At 44.0% G+C, this 24,861-nt stretch overlaps 1 protein-coding gene across 5 annotated transcripts in view; it reads right to left on the reverse strand.

The window, feature by feature from the left end:
* Window positions 1-24,861, reverse strand: part of camkk1a (calcium/calmodulin-dependent protein kinase kinase 1, alpha a) — a 59,962-nt gene that overhangs the window by 17,038 nt on the left and 18,063 nt on the right. For 4 of the 5 annotated variants that reach the window (XR_008834815.1, XM_056440792.1, XM_056440774.1 and 1 more), the window contains exons 2-4: window positions 9,364-9,804; window positions 4,518-4,565; window positions 2,424-2,477 (exon numbers count right to left, since the gene is read on the reverse strand). Coding sequence is in view for 4 of the 5 variants with exons in the window: in XM_056440792.1 (XP_056296767.1) it covers window positions 2,424-2,477; window positions 4,518-4,565; window positions 9,364-9,690 (429 nt within the window). In the remaining variant the exon portion in view is untranslated. The remainder of the gene's footprint in view (window positions 1-2,423; window positions 2,478-4,517; window positions 4,566-9,363; window positions 9,805-24,861) is intronic. The other variant, XM_056440802.1, reaches the window with a different exon arrangement.

Genomic DNA, 24,861 nt, shown 5'->3' on the forward strand with positions numbered 1-24,861 from the left:
TTGCCGCAGTTATCTAGCTAAGAGCATGGAGCTAACTCGCTAACAGCATGAAGCTAACCCTGTTTACAGAGCAGAGCAGCAGAAGGAGACCGAACTGGCATCGAAAACACAACAAAGAAGTTCTGAAAAACAGACACATTCCCTCCAGAATAATGGAAACAGGCTGGTTACAGACATGATTGACTTTAACCAGAGAGTTATTGAGAAGTTTGCCAACTTTAAAGAGAGGAGGCTACTTGTCTTTACACGTAGTGGGTCTACTCTGTCAAACACCCAATGTAACATGTGATCTCTTTCTGACTCTATTCTGCTCTGAACCTCTTTCATGTGAGGGTGAAACTCTTTTATTTTGCAAACCTCTGAAACCCAACCCAATGTTCCTTAAAGCTGCTCTGAACCTCTCATGCTAAAGTTACAGCGTGTTGATAGTTGTTGTTGGACAGTGTTGAGCACGCTGTGTTCTTGAAATAAAGCTTTGTTTTTTACAATATTCTTCTCAAAACCTCTTTTCTTCTCATTGTTGAGTGCTATTTAAACCGCGTCGCCCAACTGCGCCCCCCCCCAAACAAAATTTCACCAGCCGCCACTGCCTGGCACTACAAATTAAGTGCTCCAACTTAATTTGAAAACACATATTTTACTCAGGGTAATTTACAGTTGAACTGCTGGAGATCATTTCCCTTCAGTCTGTCATGTGTGCGATGTTGTGGCGCTGCAGATGCTGCGCATGCAAATATCCAATCAGTTTTGTGTGAGACCAACTTGTGTTGCCAGGAAATAGAATCGGCCTCCCGTGCCATCATTGCTCCTCTGCTCCTCTCCTTATTCCTGTCCTCGTTATTCCCGACGACGCGCCTCTCATTTGAGACGGCAGTCTGTCCCGGAAGGTAACGTTTACCGTCAGTGTCAACAGCCGGCGTGAAATATAGGAACGCTTCCGTGCGGAGCGGGAGCAAAGACGCCTGACAAGGAGAACCAAGCGCACAGCAAACATGAGGGCCTTAAATACACGTCTGTGCACACAGAGACACTGAGTGCAGATGGGACGGATGATGATGATGATGATGGAGGAGGAGGAGGAGGAGGAGGAGGAGGAAAAATGGTGTTGCACCGGTGATTTTTGGACGGTGGGTGAACAAAGCAAAGCGCTTTCATCCACATGATTTTCACCAAAATCCACAATTATTTTTTAAGTAATATGCATTTTGATCCACTTCTGTATGTATAAGGAGTTGGGCCCTTCTAGATAAACATTTCTCAATTCTCCAACCAGGTGCCAAATAATCATTCTGTGTAATATCCGAGGATGCCACTTTAAGGCTACAGAATGATTAGACATGGTTATGTTGGGTCTCGTGCTTCAGGTCGACCTTTCCAATACTAAACCAAGACCATGGTCTTTCCCTCGCCCTAAGCAAGAGCCTTGATTTAGGGCCCTAAAAATAACAATAATTAGGAAATCTGAAGATACATTGACAGTTTGTCTGACTCGTTCAGTAGCAACGTTTTTCTACTTGCCAGATGTGATGCTTTCCACTTTATGGTGATTTTAAAAAAAGAAGAAAAAAAGAAAACGCAACCTTGGCATCGTTATGTTTTTTACAAAACATTTTTATTCCTGCTTGCAATTTGTAAATGCAATTTCTAGGACAGGGGGTTGTAGCTCTTCAGGTTGGCATTATTTAAAGCTGCATGTCATTATTCCTCCAGATTCTGGATGAAAAAGGTACCTTGTTGTCATGTTACGGGGCTCGTCTGCATCCTTACATAATCTCCTGTTGTTTACCTTTCAGGCCGTTTTACAAGCTGCAGTTTTCAATGCCGGCTTTTGCTCGGCTCAGAGCTCCAACTGGCTCCAGTTCAAAAGTACATCTTAAACCCAACCATGGTTGGCAGCGTCGGCCGGCATGTCTCATCCCAAGCCTTTTATTGTTGTTACTGTACGGGCGGCTTAGCCGTGTTCAGACATAAAACGGCTTACATTTGGAGGGGCCCAAGTGGGCCGGACAAATCTCAGCAATGGAAAAGCCCAAAATGACCTCTCGTCAGAGCGCCGGCTCATACACAGACAGTCCCTGGTGAACTGACCTCAAAGCAGCTGTACCCGGCACACAAAGCACCAGCAGCACCGCTTTGAAGAGAGAGTCTTGGCTGCACTTCAAGTGGCACCAGAAGCCACTTTCATTTCCCAAGTGATGCAATTTGAGGGGACAGAACTCACCGCAAACAACCATGTAAATGAAACATTTGTTGTGTTCTCAACAAAAAATAAAATAAAAGAAGAAAATCAATAGCACAGGTGTTAAGCTCTTAGAGGCTGAGAAGCTAGATGAAGACTCGGAGGAGGGCTGTGGCCGCGTGGCATCTTCAGCTGCTAGCCGCAGCCAACTTCCTGAGATGTGAAAACAATTGCGTCGACTTACATAATGCTTGTCATCATCTTCGTTGTAGGCGAGTTTGACCACGCCGTAGGAGCCCTACAATGCAACGACAGAGAGGTTCATTGTTCATTAATATGTGGACACGACACACTCGCTCACAGCAACACTTGAGTTAATACTCGTGGTTCAGTTCCGGATTAAAAAACAAGAAGAGGGATAGCGGAGGCATCGCTTTGGGAAACAGACGGCAGCGTCGCACTGACAGAAAGTGTTGATGGCAGCACAGTTTCCATTCAAAAACAACATTTCTTTAGTCTTTGGCAGCACAGAATGGCTCCTCCCACAGACAGCCCTAGGATGTGCGTGATTGCCATCATAATCCTTCTTTCTTTCCGAGCATAGTTTCCTCTTTTGATAAATGCAAATATGTAGCCGAACAGAACACTCACAGAAATCAAATAAAGCGATTCATATCACGGATATAAGGATTAGAGGAAAGTGGTCGTGTGGATGGACAAAAATCCATTCGTGAGCGTCAGTCACGCAAACTCATGCGACGGATCGAAAGCACTCTGGTTTCCCCATGTAGGTCGTTATCCACGGTGTTACCTCCTGACATGATGGTTTGATATTACAGGTTTCATTTCTGAGAACAAGCATGAACATCTGAACGTATGAATCTCAATCTGGTCCTCACTGATTCACTCTTTAAAATCTTCTGCTTTAGGATCCATCAACATAACTGCTGTTAATAACCCCTTTAAATGCTGTTCGATAATTTAAAAACGCCACTTTGCTCTTTTCTATTTGCCAGTTTCTTCAATTGGTTGCTGCCACAGTGAATCCCCCCATGTGTGAAGCACAAAAAGTGTTGATCCTCCAGGCGTCGCTTTTTGAAATGCAAAACTGGAGTCGCTCCACTGTGCTGTCAGATTTAGTAAAGCTGCAGCTCAGAGTCTCCTGTGAAGTTGGAAACGGTGCAGCATACATGCACCATTAGTTCTATCACACACTTTGGATTTTTCACTTGTTATTTCCTGCTTCTCGCGATATCCAATCCAGTGTTTTTCATTTCGTCTTTGGGAGCCATGCTAGGAGGTGTGCCTCCCGGTGTTGGTTCACTTCAATGTAGACTGGAATACCTTCATTGGATGAATTGTCATTCGATTTTTGTCCAGACATTCATAATCCCTGAAGGATGAATACGAATGACTTTACAACTGACTTTACATCGAGCACCATAAGGTTTACTACACGTTGATGATATTATCTTACATGATGATACAATACCAACATACTAAACTATGGTAAGTGACATTGCACAAGTTATTACTTGCTTAAAGGTGCCTCCATACAGATAAACAGTATGTATTGCCTCCACATGGCTCTCAACATGGAGCCGGCTGCTAACAGAATGGACTGTGTGAACACCGGCAACATGTGCTGACAGAGCTTGTTGCTATATTAATGTCCCGTATATAGGACATCTAACATCCACATGTTGCCGTTGTGACTGTGAGCATGTAAGCGTGCCGATGTTAGCATTTAACTCAAAACACTGCTGTGCCTCAGAGCCGGTGGCATCAGTCTGGTTTGATAGGACATGAGCATATTGCTAGAAAAGGAGAACGTGAGTATCAAAGGGAGGGATGTGGGCAACAATGCAGAAATATTGTGGTTTAAAATGTTAAGTAACAACTCAGGACTGTTTTGACTAGTGCTTAAGTATAAATAAGCTAACTAGAGTGGGTTGATAGTAGGGGTGTAAAAACAATGCAGTTAATTGCATTCTGGAGAATGGACCAGAACCATGCAACCAAATAATCTAATTAGTCTGGCACTGAGGCATTACCAAGAGAATTGCGTATCACAATAAAGTTCCAAAAACAAGCCCTCCTGTCTATGTTGTATATTTTATTAATAATAATGTTATTCATATATTTCCCTTGTAAAATGTAAGAATTCTGCAACATAATAAAGACAACTCACAACTTTGAGTTTGGACATGCTGCGAATGGGATGTTTCTCACTTCACAGATAAATTGAGCGAAGGGTCAATCCTCTCCAAGCTGCTGCTGCTATTTCTCCTGAAAGCTCTCCAAATCAAACAAATGGCAGAAAACCAATAACACTTACCTTTCCAATCTCACTCTTCAGCTTATACTGGTTCAACTGGATACAGTCCTGTGAGGGAGGGGAGAGAACAGGCGTAAGATGAGCGAATTCATTGAAAACAATAAAAACATGACGCGACGGAACACTTTGTATCACACATCACACGGAGAGACAGGGCCACCTTCTGGGTGCAGGGACGAATGTCCTCACTGTGTCTATGTGTGCGTGTGCGTGTGTATATGTGTGGAGAGATTCATATATTTCTGAGATGTAGGGAACGACGCAGACTCTAGTTTCTGTTTACTGTCTGAAAAATCCATTAGAGTGCTACTGCTTAAATGGGTGATTTGCAGTTCCATAGCAACCATTGCGACAGCACAGAGTCAGCCAGGGGCACGGCACAGCAGAGCACACCACAGCAGAGGGGGGGACGGGGAACTGGGGGGGGGGCGGGTTGCTGTGCGGAGCATTTCACGTAAGTGAGTTGAGGGCTGTGTCCTTGTGTGTATATAAACCTGTGCCTGAGGCTTGATACTGGGACGTGTTCAAAGCAAGAAGAGGTCAGAGACTCACAAATGTATCCAAACAAGCTGGTGTGGCATTAGGCAGGACCTCACTCGCACAGTATTTTAGGAGATATTACAACGTGATATTAGATCATGTAGCGGGTTACATAATGCACCAGTTATGTAGCCCGTTCTGAGCATTGCTGCTGGAGATAGAATAGAAGACTTTGGTAGGTGAAGCTGAGGGACTTGTAACAAAGGATTTTTTGGTTGGATACAAAAAAAAGAAAAGAGAGGAAGAGAATAAAGAAAATCGGGCGGCGAAGAAATTAGAGAGAAGGCAAATGAGAATAATCCAAAGAGAAGAGCAGTAGGAGGGATTGTCTGGGAGGGCTTTCATTGGATTGCCAGTTTTTTTCCAGCACATGCTCATAAGGCGCTGCACTGCATCAACCCTCCGTCAGGACCAGTGGACAAGGAGGGCCATGCAGAAGACCCTTGAATACACACATACATACATCAAAATCAAACTCTGCCGCTTCACTGGGCCACGATACATCTGGAGAGGGTCCCGTTGGATCGTTAGCAGCGTGGCCCCGCTGTCTCCCCTTGGCATGCATCACACCCACACCTCTCAGCTCCCCCATTCCCTCTGCATTACAATCTTGTCCTCCATTGTGCCTGATCCGCAGCAACCCCCCCCCCCCCCCCACCCACGCCTCTCCCTCCATTACTCAGCTCCAATCAATGTCGGCGCATAACAAATGCATCACTGCCTTCCACAATCAATGGCCAGGAATTTCATTCTAATGGAAATAATCTTCCCCAGGAAATACGTAATAAAACGGAACTTGTGTATTCAAAGCTGGCAAGTGTGAAGCCGTTTCCTCAATCTGTCATTTTAACATGAATTTTGATTTAACGATGTGGTATCAAAATGTCCTTGGTCGTTGACTCATTTCTATTCCTTTTCGGTCCAATACAAAGTGTCGGTGAATACAAATACGTGCAGAGTGGGGAGCTGCAAAAAAGTAATTTTAGCAAAATGAATCCTAGATCCCGACTATACATGAATAGACGTGACTTGATATCCTGTTTATACACAAATTATTATTATGCTCCCAAGTAGGAAGGCCCACAGTTAACCCTGTATCTTTGGGTGCTTTAAACTTGAACCCACAAAATGGAGAAGTGAAAGCGTTCTAAAAAGGAAAGCACCCTGCTTCCCGAGAGGAGAGACAAAATATACACATTACATGCATGCGTAAGAAACAGAGAGATGGTTAATAACAAAGACAATGAGAAACTCAGGGGTGAGAACCAAAAAATAAATAAAATAAAAGAAACACTGAGCAAGAAGCTTCAGTGCTTTTGTTAAACCATTATATAAGCCACACACACGTGCACACACACACACGTACACACTTGCACATGCACACACACAATGTTTGTGCATGCCTCTCTCTCTCTGCTGTCACACTGTATAACCAGAGAGAGAGCTCGGGAAAATTGAAACTCAAGCAACACGATGGTTCAGTGCGAGAAGCTGCAACTATTTTCAGAGGAGAGGACACAATGACACTCTGTGAGTCGGAGGCAGCAGTCTTTTAAATTCAGAGGGGTTCCACATCCTGATTCCATGAATATTTGATGCTCAGTCTGAATTGGAAAGTGACATTTGGCAGTCATCCTGCAGCGACAGGGTCATCTTAGTTTTCATGGGGACGCACAAATAGCTGCCGCTTCCCCAGCATTCCAAATAGGTATTGATAAGCAATCTATAACTGTCTCCATAGGTACAGTTTTAAGTCAACTTAATAGACAAATATGCTTTTTCACCTCCTTAGTTAGAGGAGCAATTCCTCTCTGATGTCTATGCATTAAATATGAAGCTACCGCCAGCTGCTGGTTAGCTTATCTTTGCACAGAAGCTAGCCTGGTTCTGTCCAAAGGCTTCAAAATTCACGTGCCAGCTCCTCTGAAGCGGACCAAAACATTGTATATCTATCTTATTTACACTGGTTGGCTGGCGATAACTAGTGTTCTCTGGAGAAGCTGCTTTGTTACCTTAGGACAGCTAGCCGTGTGCCTGTTTCCAGTCTTTAAGCTAAGCTAATCTAAAGGTCTCCTGGCTCTAGCATATATTTAGCATTAGGACGTGAGAGTGGTATCAATCCTTTGCTGCGTAACTGCTGAGTGTCGAGTAACGAAACACAAACCACTAGTTGACAATCTAAAAAGCTAATAAGACCCAATGTAGCTCATCACTTTCACAATCCTTTGTTACAGGAAGCAGACAAGAGCTCAGTAGCTGTAGTTAGAATGTACGCTGATAACACGCCGCCAACATGGATCCAGATTGAGTGTGTCAGAATGAACTTTATATATTAATTTGCAAAGACAATGCACATTTATCAACATCTCTTTAAATGTGACAGTGTTTTACTAATTGCAGCTCTGAGTTTTGCGCCTACAGTTCTGAGTTGCTGCGTCACCACTCTGGCCGAGCCTTGTGGAGAAAGAAGGAAATCTTTCAACTGAAGGTGCGGCAAACAAATATCCATAAATGCAACAGGCATGTGGAGTTTCCAGTGTAACAGCTGAAAATGTGCATCCAAATTGGTTGCCTTGTAGAGCTAACGCAATAATTCAGCCAGCGACCTTCTCTCGTTCTCTCCTTTCCAAACGTAAAATATAAGCTTGCATGCAATTGCAATCACGGCGGGAGTCCTCTCTCAACACACAGGTTGAAAACCCATAACGACCCCCCCCCAAGCCAAGTACGGCCCTACACGCACCCACATTTTTTTGACGTCATCCTGACCTCGGATTGGCGCTCGTCTGCTCCATCTTCCCGCCCCCTCTCACAGTCCTTGGCCCTCCCGTGGCCTCGTCCCCCTCTCTCATCGTAACAATATGATAACAAGTGTGTGTGTGTGTGTTGCATTCGTGTGAGGTGCGTACCTAAACTTTGAGGACATAATATTTCTTATCAGACACATATTCCATCAGCTATGTGATGTTATTCTGAATTTGCAGACACTGGAACACAACAGTCCCTTCAATAAATTCAGATTTATATGAACACAGCCAACAAACTAAACTAAATCTACAAGCACCGCGTGTGAAATACAATTCAAGAAACAAAAAGTATTACCTGTCACCCATGTTGCATCTAATGTATTTAAACAAGAACAGACAGATGTGCACACAGGGAAGTGGAAACGCTCCAAATGATTACCCAAACAAATCTTTAGCTGCCCCCCCCCCCCTCCCCCACTTTATTAACGGTGCTGGCCAGAAGGCATTTCCTGTCCGTCTGATGAAACGGTCAAAGGTGATCTCGGCAAAGCCAACGTCAGAATGAAATGCTCTGGCTCTGCACAGCGAGGAGTATCGCAGCTCGTGACAGGAGCCAGGATAATGATGCATTAATGGAAACCAGCTCGTGTGCAGAGGAGGTTTCCGTGATGGTGCTTTTGGGGGCAGAGTCGTGTGCGAACCGTCGTGCTTCACTTTCCCCCGTCATGTCGTCCGCTGGCCTTCAAATAACATTTATTGTGACGATCAACAGTTGAAATGATGATGGCGCTTGCAAATGACACAGAAGTACAACATGTAAGCCATACTTTGGCCTGCTCTGCTCTTTCTCTGGTGACAACGTACGGATCTGGAGCTAAATGCCGCTCCTGTCCAATTATGAGGAGCGCTCTGGTAAGCGCCACGGACCGGCTTCCGCTCGGTTTGGTGGTTTGCAGACACCGCGTGTTCAAGGTGAAAGATTCACGGTTGGGTTTGTCTGCACTTACCCCTCCTTGATTAATCATCTATTAACAGCGTGACTAGAATGACTTCCTCTGCTGCTCGAGGCTTTGTTGATGTTTATTACCTCTGCATTGAAAATGCGGAAGGCTATGTTTTGATCGCCGTGTATTTATTTATTTATTTGTATGTGTGTTACTCGCATAACACAAAAAGTATTAAACCGAATCGCATGACATTTGGTGGGATGATTGGTTATTATCCGGGGACCATTTGATTAGATTTTGGGATCAATTGGGTCAAAGGTCAAGGTCAAGGTCATGAAAAGGTCAACATCTTCTTGAATCGTATGACATTTGGTGGGATGATTGGTTATTATCCGGGGACCATTTGATTAGATTTTGGGATCAATTGGGTCAAAGGTCAAGATCTTCTTTTTACCATAGCACGGTCAATTTTTGTCCAATTGGCATGCAACTAATGCCAAAATGTTCATAATTCAATGCCCAATCTTGTGATATGCGAAGGTATGCGCTCTACCGAGTGCCCATTCTAGTTCAATGATTATTTATACATGTGAATTCAAATTGCTTCATCACCTGGGCGTCTGATATAGACACACGCTTAGACTCCACGGTGGGCTTGCGAGCCACGCGAGGGGACACGTGCATGAATCCTCCCCCGGGGCCTGACGACCTGTAGGTGCCCTTTTCCTGCAGCGACAACTTCCTCCCAGTCAGGTGAGGCCGCAGCGCCCGGCTCCTCTTGGCCCCATCCTGCTGAGCCCCGCCGTTACCCACGCCGTTGGCGGCAGAGCCGCCCGAGTCCTCCATCGTCATGGCAGCCATGATGTCCGTGAGGCTGCCGGTCTGTTTGTCAGAGTTGAGGCCGGGCTTCTCGCGGCCAGGGGCACTGCTCATCGCCATGACTGGCGGGGAGGTGGAGGGCTGGAGCAGGTGGCAGGGAGAGTACTAGGGAGCGCCCACCAGCATCAACGTGACCTTAGCCAGCCGACGGTCGCCACGCTCAGCGTCCCAGAGCTGGAAGAACAGAAAGACATGGAGGTGAGCGCAGTCAGAGGAGTCGGTAGAATAACAAGTTAGTCTGATGGATACAGCACTGCTCCACCTAATCTCATGTTTTAGCTGCAATGTTTAGCTGAGGCGTTTGAGGTTGTGTTAGGTACGTTTATTTGATCGTTGTAGTACAAACTGCTTCACTGAGTCATCCTGTTCTTGGTCATCATAGCAAACCCTGCATTGATGCAATATGCTCACTATCACTGCAGTGTCATCTCTTTCTTTGTGGGTGGTCTGGTGGGTCCAGTTCCTTTTAGCAGACATGCACTCATAGATTGAAATCAATACCTCCCGAATGCTGCAGAGCTCATTCTGCTTTATGCCTGTGCTCACGGCTCCCTGCGTGATCATGAAATGCTTGCTGATACACAAAGAAGTGCCCACCAGCAAACAACCAGTTGTATCGTGTGCACTCCCAGTGTGTGTGCGTTTACACAGACGCAGACATTTAAGCAGGATGTATACATTGCGCCACTTCCTTTTCATCTCTAATGATAATAAAGTCGGCGGCAGATCGCCGGAGACGGGGAATATCAAAGCTCTCCCGTACAGCTGGCTCGGATTTTGTTCTGCAGGTGGAAGGACGCAGATATGCAAAGGAAGCTCACGCCCCGCCAAGGACAAGCACGGGTAACCGGTCAAGAATCAAAGGAATAAGTGCAGTGGTTGTTTGCCTTCTGCCAAGTGCAAAGTCAGTTCTGTGGGCATTTGACAAGAGGTGGTCACTAAACGGGGGCATTTTATGCTATTCCTGAAGTTTGTCAGGAAGGTAGAGATTCACATTCAAAAATATCACAGTGTTCCACTTTGTCCAGGTGGGTCACGCTCTGTCATCCACTCACAGCCAAGCTCCACACCAACTGCAGTGCATCACTCTGCGGCCAGTCGTACAGCTCCGGGGCCGTTACGAGGCTGGGTAACCATCTCGACGTAAAAATGACGATCAGATCATTCGTTCTCATTAACCAAAGTAATAAAATCTGATGATGGCGCTTTAAAAAAAAAAAGTTTTCTTCCTGAGGGGAATAATAGTAGAAATATTTTTAATACAGGTTTGTAATGGACTGGCACTTATGTTCAATGGTTGACACACAGGCGCACACACACACACACACACTGACACACACACACAGAAAAAGCAGTTCATCTATCAGTAGCGAGGGGGGAATGCTTTGTTCAACTCCTGACTCTTTTTGAGAAAAGAATAAACTACACAACCAGTGATTATCTGTCTCTTAAAACAGGTCGCTCTGCCCTGCAGCAGCATTCAGCCCGCTGAGCGATATCTTTGCAGGAGCCGGAGGAGCAGCAGTGGCCTGGTCATCCATTTCACACGTTTGTTTCTTTGCAGAAGCAGGTAACTGCATGTGTCATTATCAAATGTTTGAGTAGAGTAAAAACCTTTGCAGAGAGCTGCTTGATATATATTTTTGGAGCCGAGGAAAAGGATCAATGTTAATTTTAAATTCAACCTCCCTATCTACAACCAGGATATTCACACACCAGATCACTCATATGATTATCCATCTCCCATCTCCCACTAATACTCCAATACTCATCCATTCATGGTATATATTTATCTTAATTGTTTTGCCACCACCAAAGCTGTTTGAATAAAATATTTCTGTATTATTGAATACAATCAAAATGCTTGATGCACAGGTACATAATTCCTTCATTTTTTGAAAGTTCACATTTTTTATCGTTCATATAGTTTCCAGGGCTAATTCCAGGCCTAATCAATAACGATATGCACAAGAGGTAAAAGAAAATGGATAGAATAAACCAGACAGGGGCTTGAAAACCACATTTTAATATGAAGCGCTTTCGCCAGCTGCCATCTCTCAACTAGTTTGGATGGAGAAGCTGCAGCACAGCCAATTATAATAAGAGGAGCGAGTGGGCTGTAGAGGGCGAACAAATCATTCCAGGTGGCCCCATTAGGGAGCCACTTTCGCCCTATAACCCGGCTTTTATTTGTCTGCGTCATCATGTTGTTGTGTGCGGACGGCAAACAGACGTCAAATGGCTCAAAATCTAAATGAAATCCTTTAGTTTGCAGAGATGAAGAGAGAAAAAAGCAGCGCAGCCTGGAACCCCGTGCACCCAAAGAAGAAGAAAATGGTTCGTCAACTTGTTGTTCATTTATACATCGGCCCTGGTGTTTACCTCCTCTGGCCTTCTTGACAGAGTGCAAAGCACCAGTGTGTATCCAACAGAGAACTGAAAGCCTCCCAGTTTAGCCGATACAAGCGTCTGAACTCGCAGACTTGCAGAAGATTGTGCTTTGAAAGACACCGTGTTCATGCACGGAGAGATGTGCAGAGCACACGGCTTTCTGTGGAACGCACACGCCTGGTGCTCTCTGCCTCCGACAGCTTGAGTGTGTTCTTCACCGTCTTTTCTTTCATCCCAATTTATTATCAGCTTGCAACCGAAGTAGTAGAGCTGAGGCGCACCTCCTTACTAAACTGGGTCAAAAGCAATCAACTCTGATTGTTCACTGATTACAATGATGTGGTTGGAAAACAATCAGCACTCCTATGAGGTTTTTTGGGGGCATTTGTATAGTGAAAAGTACACTGAAATGTGTAATGGGTTTCTTTTATCAGGTTTTCTCCAGTACGTTCTTCATATATGATGCTTGTGCAACAAGAAATGAGCAAGGATTAATTTGTTTACAATCTCTAACCTAACAGATCTTTTAAATGTTGATGACTTTACAACTTCGCAAGCCTCTCTTCTCAGCAAAAAATTGTTTGCAAGATTTGAAACCCTCAAAAAAAGGAGATCCCTTACCTTTTCATTTAGCGCCATCGTCAGGTTTGAATTTGTCCAATATTTTGGTTCATAACCAAATACCTGCTAAACTAATAGCATCCCCATCAGCCACAGCGGTTCTTTGTGTGAATAAATGAAACATGCGTCTTAGTAATAATCATAATATTATAATAATAATAATAATAGTAATAATCATAAAAATAATACTAATTTAAACTTTTATTAATCCCAGTGGGTAAATTCTTCCCTGCATGACCCATCCTTAGTTATTAAGGAGCAGTGGGCTGCAGTGAAGCGCCCGGGGAGCAACCAAGGGTTCAGTGTCTTGCTCAAGGACACTTCAACATGCAATTATAAGTATAGGGAGAGCGGGGATCGAACCGGGTACCATGACGACCACTCTCCCCATGAGCTACAGGCGACCCCGCAGTAAACAAAAGTAAATCCTAGATTGATCGGAAAAAAAAAAAATGTATGACGCCACATTTCAACACATCATGATAATTTTATAAGTCTGCATTGACAAATGTTTTTTTTTACTGATTGGACCTTGAATGCATCGCAATGTAACTCAATGCAACCTCCGTTCACGTGAGGCGTCGTTAATTACCCAAGCGCGACAGTGCTTCCTACCAGTGGCGGCTGGTGAATTTTGGGGGGGGGGGGGGGGCAGTTGGGCGACGCGGTTTAAATAGCACTCAACAATGAGAAGAAAATAGGTTTTGAGTAGAATATTGTAAAAAACAAAGCTTTATTTCAAGAACACAGCGTGCTCAACACGGTCCAATAACAACTATCAACACACTGTAACTTTAGCATGAGAGGTTCAGAGCAGCTTTAAGGAACATTGGGTTGGGTTTCAGAGGTTTGCAAAATAAAAGAGTTTCACCCTCACATGAAAGAGGTTCAGAGCAGAATAGTCAGAAAGAGATCACATGTTACATTGGGTGTTTGACAGAGTAGACCCACTACTGTAAAGAAAAGTAGCCTCCTCTCTTTAAAGTTGGCAAATGTCTCAATAACTCTGGTTAAAGTCAATCATGTCTGTAACCAGCCTGTTTCCATTATTCTTGAGGGAATGTGTCTGTTTTTCAGAACTTCTTCGTTGTGTTTTCGATGCCAGTTCGGTCTCCTTCTGCTGCTCTGCAAACAGGGTTAGCTTCATGCTGTTAGCTAGTTAGCTTCATGCTGTTAGCTAGATAACTGCAGCAAGATTCATGCTTTACACTTGTCTGAAGCTCTTTAGATCCCTCACCCCGTTGTAGTCCAGAGAGTTTCAGTCCCTTTGGAACAACAGACAGGGGAAACTAAACAGCGCATTACTCACTGAGCTCCAGCTGACAGCTCCGTTAGCTACCTGCTCGCGTAGCTCCGTGGAGCTCTCTGGCTGAGGGAACGATACCGGTCTCTGATCTGCCGAATAGTCCAATCACGTGAAATAATAAAACGATGTCATTGGCCAGAGCGCACATTTTTGTGCCCCAAGATTCACGTTTCATCCGCCAATGAGAAGCCGTCCTTGCCGAAACGACCGTGAAATGTTTGCTCGCTGCCGCAAACCGATGGCCGGTGCCCCGGAAATGGGGAGGGGCTTCTCTCCGTGAGGATGAGTGGCGATATATTATATTTTTTCACATTAACTTAAGTGGTTGTTGACAGGCTGACGGTCTCCCACACACATTTAGCGCGTCAACACGGTATATTTACTATTTCATTGATTTGGTATATAATGTTTTTTGACAGGATGTATTTATTTATTTTTTTCTTCTCTTTTTTTTTCATCTAAAAATTTTAAGAGGGGCGGCGCCCTAGCGCCCTCTATGGACGCACCGCCACTGCTTCCTACCCGCTGCTAATAGCTAACGCTAACTAGCTCTCCTCCTCCGGCTTTCAGTAGATTCATAATCAAAATAAACCACAGGTGGCTGTATTCTCACTGTGACCACACACATTGGAAGGCAAGAAAAATGGTGAGCAGTAACGTTGCATGATGGTTGTTTTGGATAAATTATTTGGCTATCGCATTGGATGCACTTCTCGGACTCGTCTCTTCGCTGTGTGCGTTTCACTTTGCACTGCTGGCCTGCACGGGGCATCGTTATTCTACATGGACCTGAAAACATACTGCGAGGTATTCCACAGTTAGCACACTCTGTAAATGTCAGCTGACCAGCGGATCTTATCCTTGAGCCCACCACCATCACTCTGGGTATCACAAAGAAGACCAAATAATGAACGTTTACAGACCCAGTCGGGCCGAGGCAGTGAGCATACATCATGCCCTCTGAAGGCCGCCGTTTGCATCATGGTGTTCAAAAGTTGACTGCAGGGCCAGAGGCACCATTACGATCGACTTCTACACTACACTGCACTCGCTGGCTATACACAGCTTAATCTTCACTGTTGCCAGCGTAAAAAAGAAAATTACAATAAAAGTTCATTAAGGGACACATGTCATGAATACGTGTGTGTCTAATTAAAGAGCACTGCTATTAAGTTAACCTTATTTGCACGAATAAATCTACTACATAGAACAGCGATTCCCAAACTGTGGGCCGCGAAGGTACTGCAGGTGGGCCGCGAGAGGTCATGTTGGAGTTGGACAGCGACACACCACCTGGACGACACTCACTGGAAGAAAATAGCGGTAGACTTCTACGTTACATCTATAAGCGTTTTATTCAGAAATCAGGATACAAGTAGACATCATGCATGGACCCCCCTCCTGAGCTCTGACCGATGGCCTCAGCGCTGGAGAAAGGACGCCGGTTCGGAGTGTTCGGCCATTTTAGATAGCCGATCGGACCAGTTTTGATTGGTCAGGAGATAAGGGGTGGGGTTTTCTCATTGGCCCTTGGTCCTCTGCTTCCGCCGTTGTCGCTCCTTCATTGGTTCTTGTGGCCAGCCAATGAGAGCATATGTTGTGAAAGTGTGAGAAAGGAAGATGGAATTCACATGTAGCTTCCTTGACTGAGCTGGGGAGTTTTCTAAGATAATCTTATCTCTTCCGAAGTGGGACGAACTGTTGCTAGAAGGTCGTTCCCAGGATATTTACAAAGGGCCAGTGTGTGTGTGTGTGTGTGTGTGTGTGTGTGTGTGTGTGTGTGAGGGCTGTGGTTGAATCCGGATATTAATTGTCAAAGCTGGACCTTTCCTTATCTTATCTGCGCTCAGTAGTTGTCTCTGTGGCTCTCCTGTTCATGAGTGTTGCTTTGTTCTATTCAAATCTAGGGTGAGCATTGGTGCATAAAGTTCTTTCGTGTGTCACTGTTATCTTCTTTGATCAGTTCAGGCGCCGGAATGCCCTGCTGATGTTTCTAACTCTCGTCCAGTGTTTTTCCACCTTACACATAATCTATATGCAAACAATACTAGGCTATGCTAAACTAGAATATATATTCTTTACAGTCATTTACAATAAATAAATAAAATGTTTTTAATTTTCAATTTTGAAAAGTTTGAAATTAATATAAAAATATTTATGATTTAAATTACGTGTTATTCTTTTATCTGACCTATTTTTCTGACCGCCAAACAAAACAATGTCAAATGGGGCGCCCTCTTGTAGTATTAGTTTATGTTTTGATCAGAGTTGTGATCAGCGCCGCCGCTCCCATAGCGCACTTCGCGCTGCGCGTAGGGCACCAAGTCCTGAGGGGGCTCCACAAAATCGGCACCAAAAAAAATCCTCATAGTTATTATAATTATAATGCCGATATTATTTCAGTCTAGAAATATTAGGCGCCTTTTAGGCATGTATATCACAAAACAGGCAGAACAAGAGATATATGTAATCGCTCAGCACCTCCCCCCTTAACACTTCTCGGGTCGCATCGCTCTGTCTGCCGTGATGCGCGCCGACACATCCGCGAACAGAGCAGGGTTTTTCCTGGGTCAAAATGGGTCTTCGGTGCTCCCAAAAACATTTTTTGCGCGCTGTGCGCGCACCATCTATTCATGCACGTCGAGCTGTTGAGTGAGTGATCAGCAACTGGCCGCTCAGACAAGTCGCGCACATCACAGTTGCGTATTGATCAGACAAGAAGACACGCTTATCAACTCCAGTGTTTCCCCTCCTATTATAACGGTGAAATCTGACCACCCGTCAACCTGTAATTTTCGTCTACCCCCCGTCAACTCTTTTCGGCTCGCGCGCGCTAGAGCTCCGATGCCGGCGCGCGCATCCCGGCTGAGGTGAGCACACCTCAGTGTTAAATTACGGCTTAGGCGCGCGCCCACATTTTCTCTATGCAGGAAAAACCCTGCACAGGTGAACACCCTCTCACTAGCACCCCCCCCCCCCACCCCCGTCGACAACGCGTCGTCAACGCTGGTTGTAATTTAAGGCTTGGGTGGGCCGCAGAAGATTTTCAGATTTCAAATTGGGCCGCGGCATTCTTGAGTTTGGGAACCGCTGACATAGAACATTTAGACACATTAGAGTCAGTGTTTGATCAGTATAGATTGCTTTTAAAGAAGGTGTTATGATATAAATGTCACAAACCTGCAGATCTCGCAATATATTTTGTTAATGCAAGACCATTTAATGACAATTGCCAAATAACACGGATTCAGTGCTGCCTGTGCAGTATTTATTAAGCAATAATACAAATCTCAACAAATATAATAATTTTAAGTGGTGTGCATCTGGTTTGTTTCCAATAAAGACAACGTTCTTTTACGGTTTAACCGACTACAGACAGCATTCTCACTGGCTTTTATCCTTTTTAATTTTTTTATTTATCGCCTCAATCAGCCCAATCCAACACATGCATCTTTTTTAATATCAATAGTAATAATAGCTCTTACACTAAAGAGGTTTCTCTTACATGCTGGTCCACTCTCCCTCGGCCCACAGGTTGATCAGACCCCGCCTGTCACATTTCCTCTGACTTCAACAAAGGACAGAACACATTGACTGCCAAGAAGAAAGAAAAGAACATGCAAAAGTGGAAACTGGCTGATGGAGCGAGCAAATATATATCCACACACACCAGAATTAGCGCTTCCTCATGTTTCTCCTGCACTCAAAGAAATGACTCATTGGATGAACTCAATTAAATTGTTGGCAGGTTTTCCATCCAATAATTATATGCAACTCCAACTCAAATTTAGCACATCAGTGCAATAAAATGTAATTAAGTTAGTCCAACTCATTTGTATCAAATACATCTCAAATAAAATAACGATATTCATTAAATTAAATTAATTTGTGTTTGTCCAACTCAAAATATAAACTAACTAACTAACAAAATATGCAAACTCCACACAGAAGGAACGCCCCAACTGAGAATTGAACCCACGGACCTCTGGCTTTGAGGCGACAGTGCTAGCCACTACACCACCGTACAGCCCTGGAAGTGTCTTCACCTCATGTAAACAACTGATTTTTAGCTGGCGCATGCGCAAAGGGTAGTCCTCAATGAAACACATTCATTTTGAGTTGATATGCACACCATCTAACCTAAATAAATCTAATAAATGAAAGTATTCATACATTTTGTGTTACACCCATTAAATATAAACATCTATTTTTGTAATTGATTTATTTAAATGTATCAAACAATATTTAAATGTGTCACCTCGAAGAAGGGCTTGAATCGTTTTTGTGAGTGTAACCTAAATAAATCGAATAAATGAAAGTATTCATACATTTTGTGTTACACCCATTCAATATAAATATCTTCGTTTTGTAATTGATTTATTTAAATGTATCAAACAATATTTAAATGTGTCACCTCTAAGAAGGGCTTGAATCGTTTTTTTGAGTGTGTTGTGGTTGCACACAGTGATTATGCATCATCATCTTTGACTGAGTGAGCATTATTCATATGGAGCAGTGTGCACAGCATCTTGAGGACCCCTGGAGATGGTGAGAGAACTTAGCAATCAGATCAACTGTGATCAAGGGGAACTCACAGCAACACGAATGCTGATGGTTATATTTTATGTCAAGAACGACTCAACTTTGCGCCAACAACACACGTCGGCCCCCAAAATGTCCACTCATAGTCATTGCTGCCCACCATGGCACACCATGTGCCGACTACAGCCCCAAGAGCTGATAAAAATACATCATCCTGAAAGTGACCTTTCAACCTTAAAATGAACTGAATTAACTGAAAATTAAGCAAAACAATAGATTGGAAATACTTAGAATACTTTAAATGTAGTCAACTTCAAATCATTTGTTTTGCTTTGCAAACATGAATGTTTCAATGACAGTAAGCTGCAGCCGGAGTTTGTTAGTCGACTGTCCTCTAAGAGCAGCAGTTATTAACGTTCCTCCGCAGTAATTCTCTTTTGTCCATCTTGAGCAAACAGTTTCATTTTTACACATACTGTATGTATGCACGTTTTGACACAACTTCTCAAATTATTTTCTAAGTCTTGCTTGTTGAAAAAGAGTTGATGCGCTAAATGGGATATGGTAACACCTGCAATTATGAATTGGCAATTACGTTTTGACGGTCCTAGGCAAACGGTGTATTTTGTTGTATAATTTTGAGAAATTGTTTATGACATATTGTATATAAGCTACAGCCAAAAACATTGAAAGGCAAACCACTGTTGCTAACCACACTGTACTTAATTGAGCACTCAGTCCCTGTGACACTACAATCATGTAAAGGTACGTCTGTTTATGCCAGTTTAAAAATAAATAAAACCGTACAGGTCCAACATTTGTCGATATAGCTTTGTCTTGCCTTTGTGGGCATATGTGAAAATAAACATCCCAAAGCAAAACAAAATCCCAGGTCCAGGCTTTGACAAACAATTAAAACCGACAACACAGGAAGTTCATGTCTGTCAACAAAACCACCTGCACAAAATGGACCTCTAAATACACCGGACCAAAGCCCCTAATTGCAGTCCTTTCCCAGTACAAAACACTTTCCCGCGTGTTCACTAGTTACAGATTAATCACTGGAACTCTTTAATTCAATCCACAGGATTAACGGGCTGCTGTACGAGACACATCTCGCTGTATCCGTAAACCTGTTAAAGACGTTCTTGAACAGCCAATCAATGTGGTGCGATTGAGGAAACAGGCTTCCCCAGGCTAGACACAGGCTCCACGAGCACCGCTCAATCCGACTAGACAGAAATACACTCTGGTAATAATAAGCCAGGATTACACAGGATATAGGAGTGCAAACTGGCAAGTTGGGCGAGCCAATTATTTCTCCTCTATATCACACACTGACAATGACTATGCAGCTTCCAGCATGGTTGACCTTCCAAGAATCCTAGAAAATGTTGCCTGATAAGAGACCCTCGAACAAGTGAAGACCGGACCATGATCCAACAGAAACATGAAAACCAGTCTGCAGATTTGTACACCTATCTCTATAATTTCAGATGGGAGGGGGAGGGGGGGCCCTTTGTGGTGACTCCACCTTCCAGTTATCCAATAGCTCGACCTGCTAGCCGATCATCTATTTTTAGAGGTAGTTAGTGCCGGTGGTCCAGAGGGGTATTCAAGAGAGGCTGAAAGGGTTAACATAGAAGATGAAAACCGTGCGGCCCATCTTCCATCGATCCGCAAAATCCCCGTTCTGAGCCTTCAATACAATGACTAGAAATCTGTGATGATGTGAACCTGCAGAGGATTAATCTGTTGCTGCTGAAAATGAGAATCCATCTGTTTTTTCCGTTGGGAGTGATCCTCAGTGCCCTCTAAATCCCTGAGGCAGAATATCCCTCAGTGATCTCTATCCCTTCTTTTCATCGCTGTTAGAAAACCTGCTGCAGCTTACTCTAATTCACTCTGGTGAGCTGTAGCCAGATAACAAGTCCAGCCTTCACTCTTTATTCCAAACTTAATATAAATGCAAGTGCCATTCATGTACACTCATGGTATTTTTTTAATTTTTATTTATCTGGAGTTGAAAAAGGAGTTCTGCCAAAAAGAGCCGATGCAGAAGTGTCACATTCAAAATGTTGCTTTCTCGCTACTGGCCATCAGGGGGCGACTCTGATTGTATAGAAGTCTATGAGAAAATGACTCTACTTTATTACCTTAGTAAAAAGTCCGAATCAATACAGCATGATATTCATTTGGTAAATTATGGTTCATTTAGAGCAGGGGTCTCAAACTTGTGGCCCGCGATATTTTGCGGCGTCCTACTGGACATCAAAGTTTAGTGTTAATGTGGCCCGCACGTTTTTCTCACACGTGCGATTTTCGGAAACTTTTATTTGATTGAAGTCCACAAAATCCTCTCCGGAGAACGGCCGGTCAACACGGAAATAGTTTACGGTTACGCTTTCTCGAAGTGCGTGACATTACATTACATTACATCACATGTCATTTAGCAGACGCTTTTATCCAAAGCGACTTACAATAAGTGCATTCAACCTAGAGTACAAACTAAGAACAACAAGAATACAGAAAGTAACATTTCCTCAGCATAGTCGAACTACAAAAGTACCATAATAAGAGCTATTTAAGTGCCACTGAAGTGCTAATCTGTGTTTTAATCCAGATATTGTCGGAAAAGGTGTGTTTTTAGTTTCCGGCGAAAGCTGAAGAGGCTTTCTGCTGTCCTGATGTCAGTGGGGAGCTCGTTCCACCACTGAGGAGCCAGGACAGCAAACAGTCTGGATGTAGAGTGATTAGCACGAAGTGCAGGAGTCACAAGTCGATTGGCTGTTGCCGAGCGGAGCGAACGTGCCGCACATCCAGCCCCACATAATTCGGCGAGCACGACGTAAGTGCTGCGTTTGATTTTCAAACACTTTCATCGGATTGAAATCCATGAAATGTCACCAGAGAACGGCCGCTCAACGCTGAAGCGCATCCGAATGACGAGCACTTCTTCGGCTAAAGTGGTTTACTGGTGCGCGTTTTAGTACAATCTCTAGGCAAAGTGCGGGACATCCAGTTGCCCATAATGCGGCATTCATGGCATAAGTGCAGTGTTCGATTTTCGGACACTTTCATCTGAGTGAAGTCCGTGAAACCCGCTCCGTAGAACAGCCGGTCCTGTGCTGTGATCCCAAATGGCTCATGGACATAGCTTTTCTTGTTGACGTCACACAGGAGCTGAATATACTGAACAAGAAGCTTCAAGGCCAGGGCAGCGTGTCAGTGTTAAGGAAAGCCCTCCCAGTCAAACCTCTGCTATTTCCCAGCATGCAAAGCACTAATAATAATGATAATAATAATATATCCTTTATTGATCCCTGTGAGTAAATTATTCTCTGTATTTGACCCATCCGTAGTTATTAAGGAGCAGTGGGCTGCAGTGAAGCGCTTGAGGAGCGACTAGGGGTTCAGCGCCTTGCTCAAGGACACTTCAACATGAAGGCATCGAAACCGGGGACCTGGTGGTTATGGGACTCTCCCTACTGAGCTACAGCCGACAAATGTATGCAGGCACAACATTCAGTGGTGATAAGTATACTGAAGCCATTGTAAAGCTACAGGAGGAATGAAATCACAGGTTTGCAGACTTCAAGACACACAGAGAGACACGTTTCAGATGTTTGCTGACCTTCTCCTTCGATGTGCAAGACGCCCTCCTGGCTTCAAACGGAGCTCGTGGACCTGCAGAGCAACTCCGAGTGGAAAAGCAGACAAGCTTGGACCATTTTTTAGAGAATTGCTGAAGAACCGTTCATGTTCTAAAGAACCGTTTATGTTCTGAATTGTTATTAATAAAGATTGAGAAGATTGGATCACTTCTTTTTTTGTTATATTTGATGTGGCCCAGCCTCACCCAGACTCTACCTCCAGCGGCCCCCAGGTAAGTTGAGTTTGAGATGCCTGATTTAGAGTAAAAGACACGACAGCATAGCATGCTTTAGGGCAGGCTTTCTGTGATTGATATGTCGCTGCTGATACAGCAGCGTCACGACGTCACACCTCCGCATTCCAAATAATCTCACTTCCTTTTATCAATTGCAAAAAACAAACATGGTAATCCAAGATGGCAACGGGGAAATTGCAGAACTCGAAGCTTCATAACGGCAGTCCACAAACCAACAGGTGACGTCCCGATGACTACGTCCACTTCTTATATCCAGTCTGTGATCCACGATAAGAACAGTTTACACTAAATGCTCATCAGCAAGCCGACCCGCTCACAACGACAATGCTAACGCTATGAAGTTAGGCAGGTACAATGTCAGTGCTGATGTGTTGATGTTTGTTGCCCTTAACGGTTTCTACGTAGTATCCTCTGCTTCACAGTAGTGGCATCACTGGGATCAACAAAATCAGATCCAACATATCCATATTCTCAACACACCAGATATAGATGTAGGAAAAGCAATTACCATTCATCATTAATCCAGCTGCATTGGTTTTGCAGGTGTTCTACATGCGTGTGCCAAATCTGATGGCAATCGATCAAGTAGTCAAGAGGTTTCACGTAATAGTTGTTGAGATATTTCCTGGAAAACCACTGGCACTAAAGGAAATGTTAAGGGATCCCCAAGGTCATTCAGGTACATCCTAGGTACCATGAATGTCTGTACAGAAAAGCATGGTGGCCATCAAATCGCTGTTGAGACATTTCAGTCTGGTGGTGCAGGCTTCCCTTGTGTCTTGTAGATGTTATGGTCAACAATATTTTTGGTGTGTCCAGTATTTATCGTTTGACATTTGTTTTACCACACACACACACACAGTGTGAGGAAGACGTCTGGGTTCACAGAGTGCATCACTTTAGATCAACCTGACAGTCTGTGTGTGTGAGTGAATGAGTGAGACTATGTTAGTCTTTATGTAGCGACTGAGCTTCTCCCCGAGCTGTAGTTCAGCTCTTTCACTTAGCTTATCGGTCTCTTTCGGCATTTAAACATCAAAGCAAAATGAAAACAATTTGTATCTCTTCAGAGCAGGTTCCTAAATGAGCTTTTAGTGCAGTGGTCCCCAAACTACGGCCCGCACATTTGGACCGGCCCCCTGAACAATACCAGAGACGCGTTCCGATTTATTATTTTTTTCACCTGGCCCGCTGCCGTTGAGATTGCAGTGAGACGCGGAGAAAATGTGAAGTGGTGCTCTTCGCAATATAACATCTTTGATGGGACGTGTCGCGTCTCGGCCAATCAGCGTTCAGATGTCCACAGCGTTTGGGAAGTTAGGTTAGCTTGAATGTTAGTCCGCTACATCTGCTGCTGTCACGTTGCACGGTGTATCGATACTAACAAAGTACTCGTATGTTAAAAACAATGTGATTTAGCATATTTTTAGTATCGATACTTCATTAAAAGAGCGCACGATCAGAGCGCACGCGCTGCTCCGCTCCGTTAAATGCTGTCTGCACGAGCAGCGCTGACAGCGAGTGGCGCGCGCTCAACTCTCACTAGCACCCCCCCCCCCCCCCCGGCCCTCCAGCAGACAAGGGAAACGTTATGTGGCCCTCTCAGGAAAAAGTTTGGGGACCCTTGTTTTAGTGATTTAACACACACACACACACATTAGAAAAACAAACCTCTCAGACACTAAATCAGACTTAGGTTGTGTTCCTTGTTTGAGTCAGAGGCATCACCGTTACCAGGCTGCTTGGATAACAAATGGAGCAGATGTTTATCCCAGCAGCCTTTTGGTGACTCATCTTAAAAAATGTTATTAGCTGAAGACAGAGAGACGATTTATTATTACATAATAACCATTTGGTGAAAACCCCTCATCTAAGCATCCCATTATAAGTTGTGACACAGTTGTGGCAAGTAATACATACATATTTGTTGATGTAATTCAAGTTTACAAGTCAAGTTTCAAGCTAAATGGCCTTGATAATTATTTTGTTTTGATCATTCATTTGCACACGTTACAGCATAGACAATGTTATTCATTTAGGATTTCTATTTTTCTTACAGGCAAAAATGCCCTAAGAAATGTGGTTTTCTGTTACGATCTCAGACACTTAGGAAGTAGGACCCAATTGCACGACCCGGGAGACAGAGATAAAGTATTTGTAAGTACTTTATTTTTCGGTTCTGCAGTGAACAAAATGAAAGCGCTCACGTAGTGAGGGATCAAAAACTTTTCAAGAGCACAACATAACCCGACCTGATCATGGCAAAGACCAGGCAGACTGACAAGGAACACTGGGAGACAGGGAATTTAAGCACATGGTAACAAGACACAGGTGGGACCAATCAGGGGCGGGCTGACACTGATGAGCATAGGAGACAGGTGTGATGACAGGTGAAAACAATCAGGAAGCCTGGAATGAGAGAAAGCGAACATAAATGACCTGAACCTCTCTAGCATATCTG

The sequence above is a fragment of the Pseudoliparis swirei genome, chromosome 3 (assembly GCF_029220125.1).
Source record: "Pseudoliparis swirei isolate HS2019 ecotype Mariana Trench chromosome 3, NWPU_hadal_v1, whole genome shotgun sequence".
In the NCBI taxonomy this organism is placed as follows: Eukaryota; Metazoa; Chordata; class Actinopteri; order Perciformes; family Liparidae; genus Pseudoliparis; species Pseudoliparis swirei.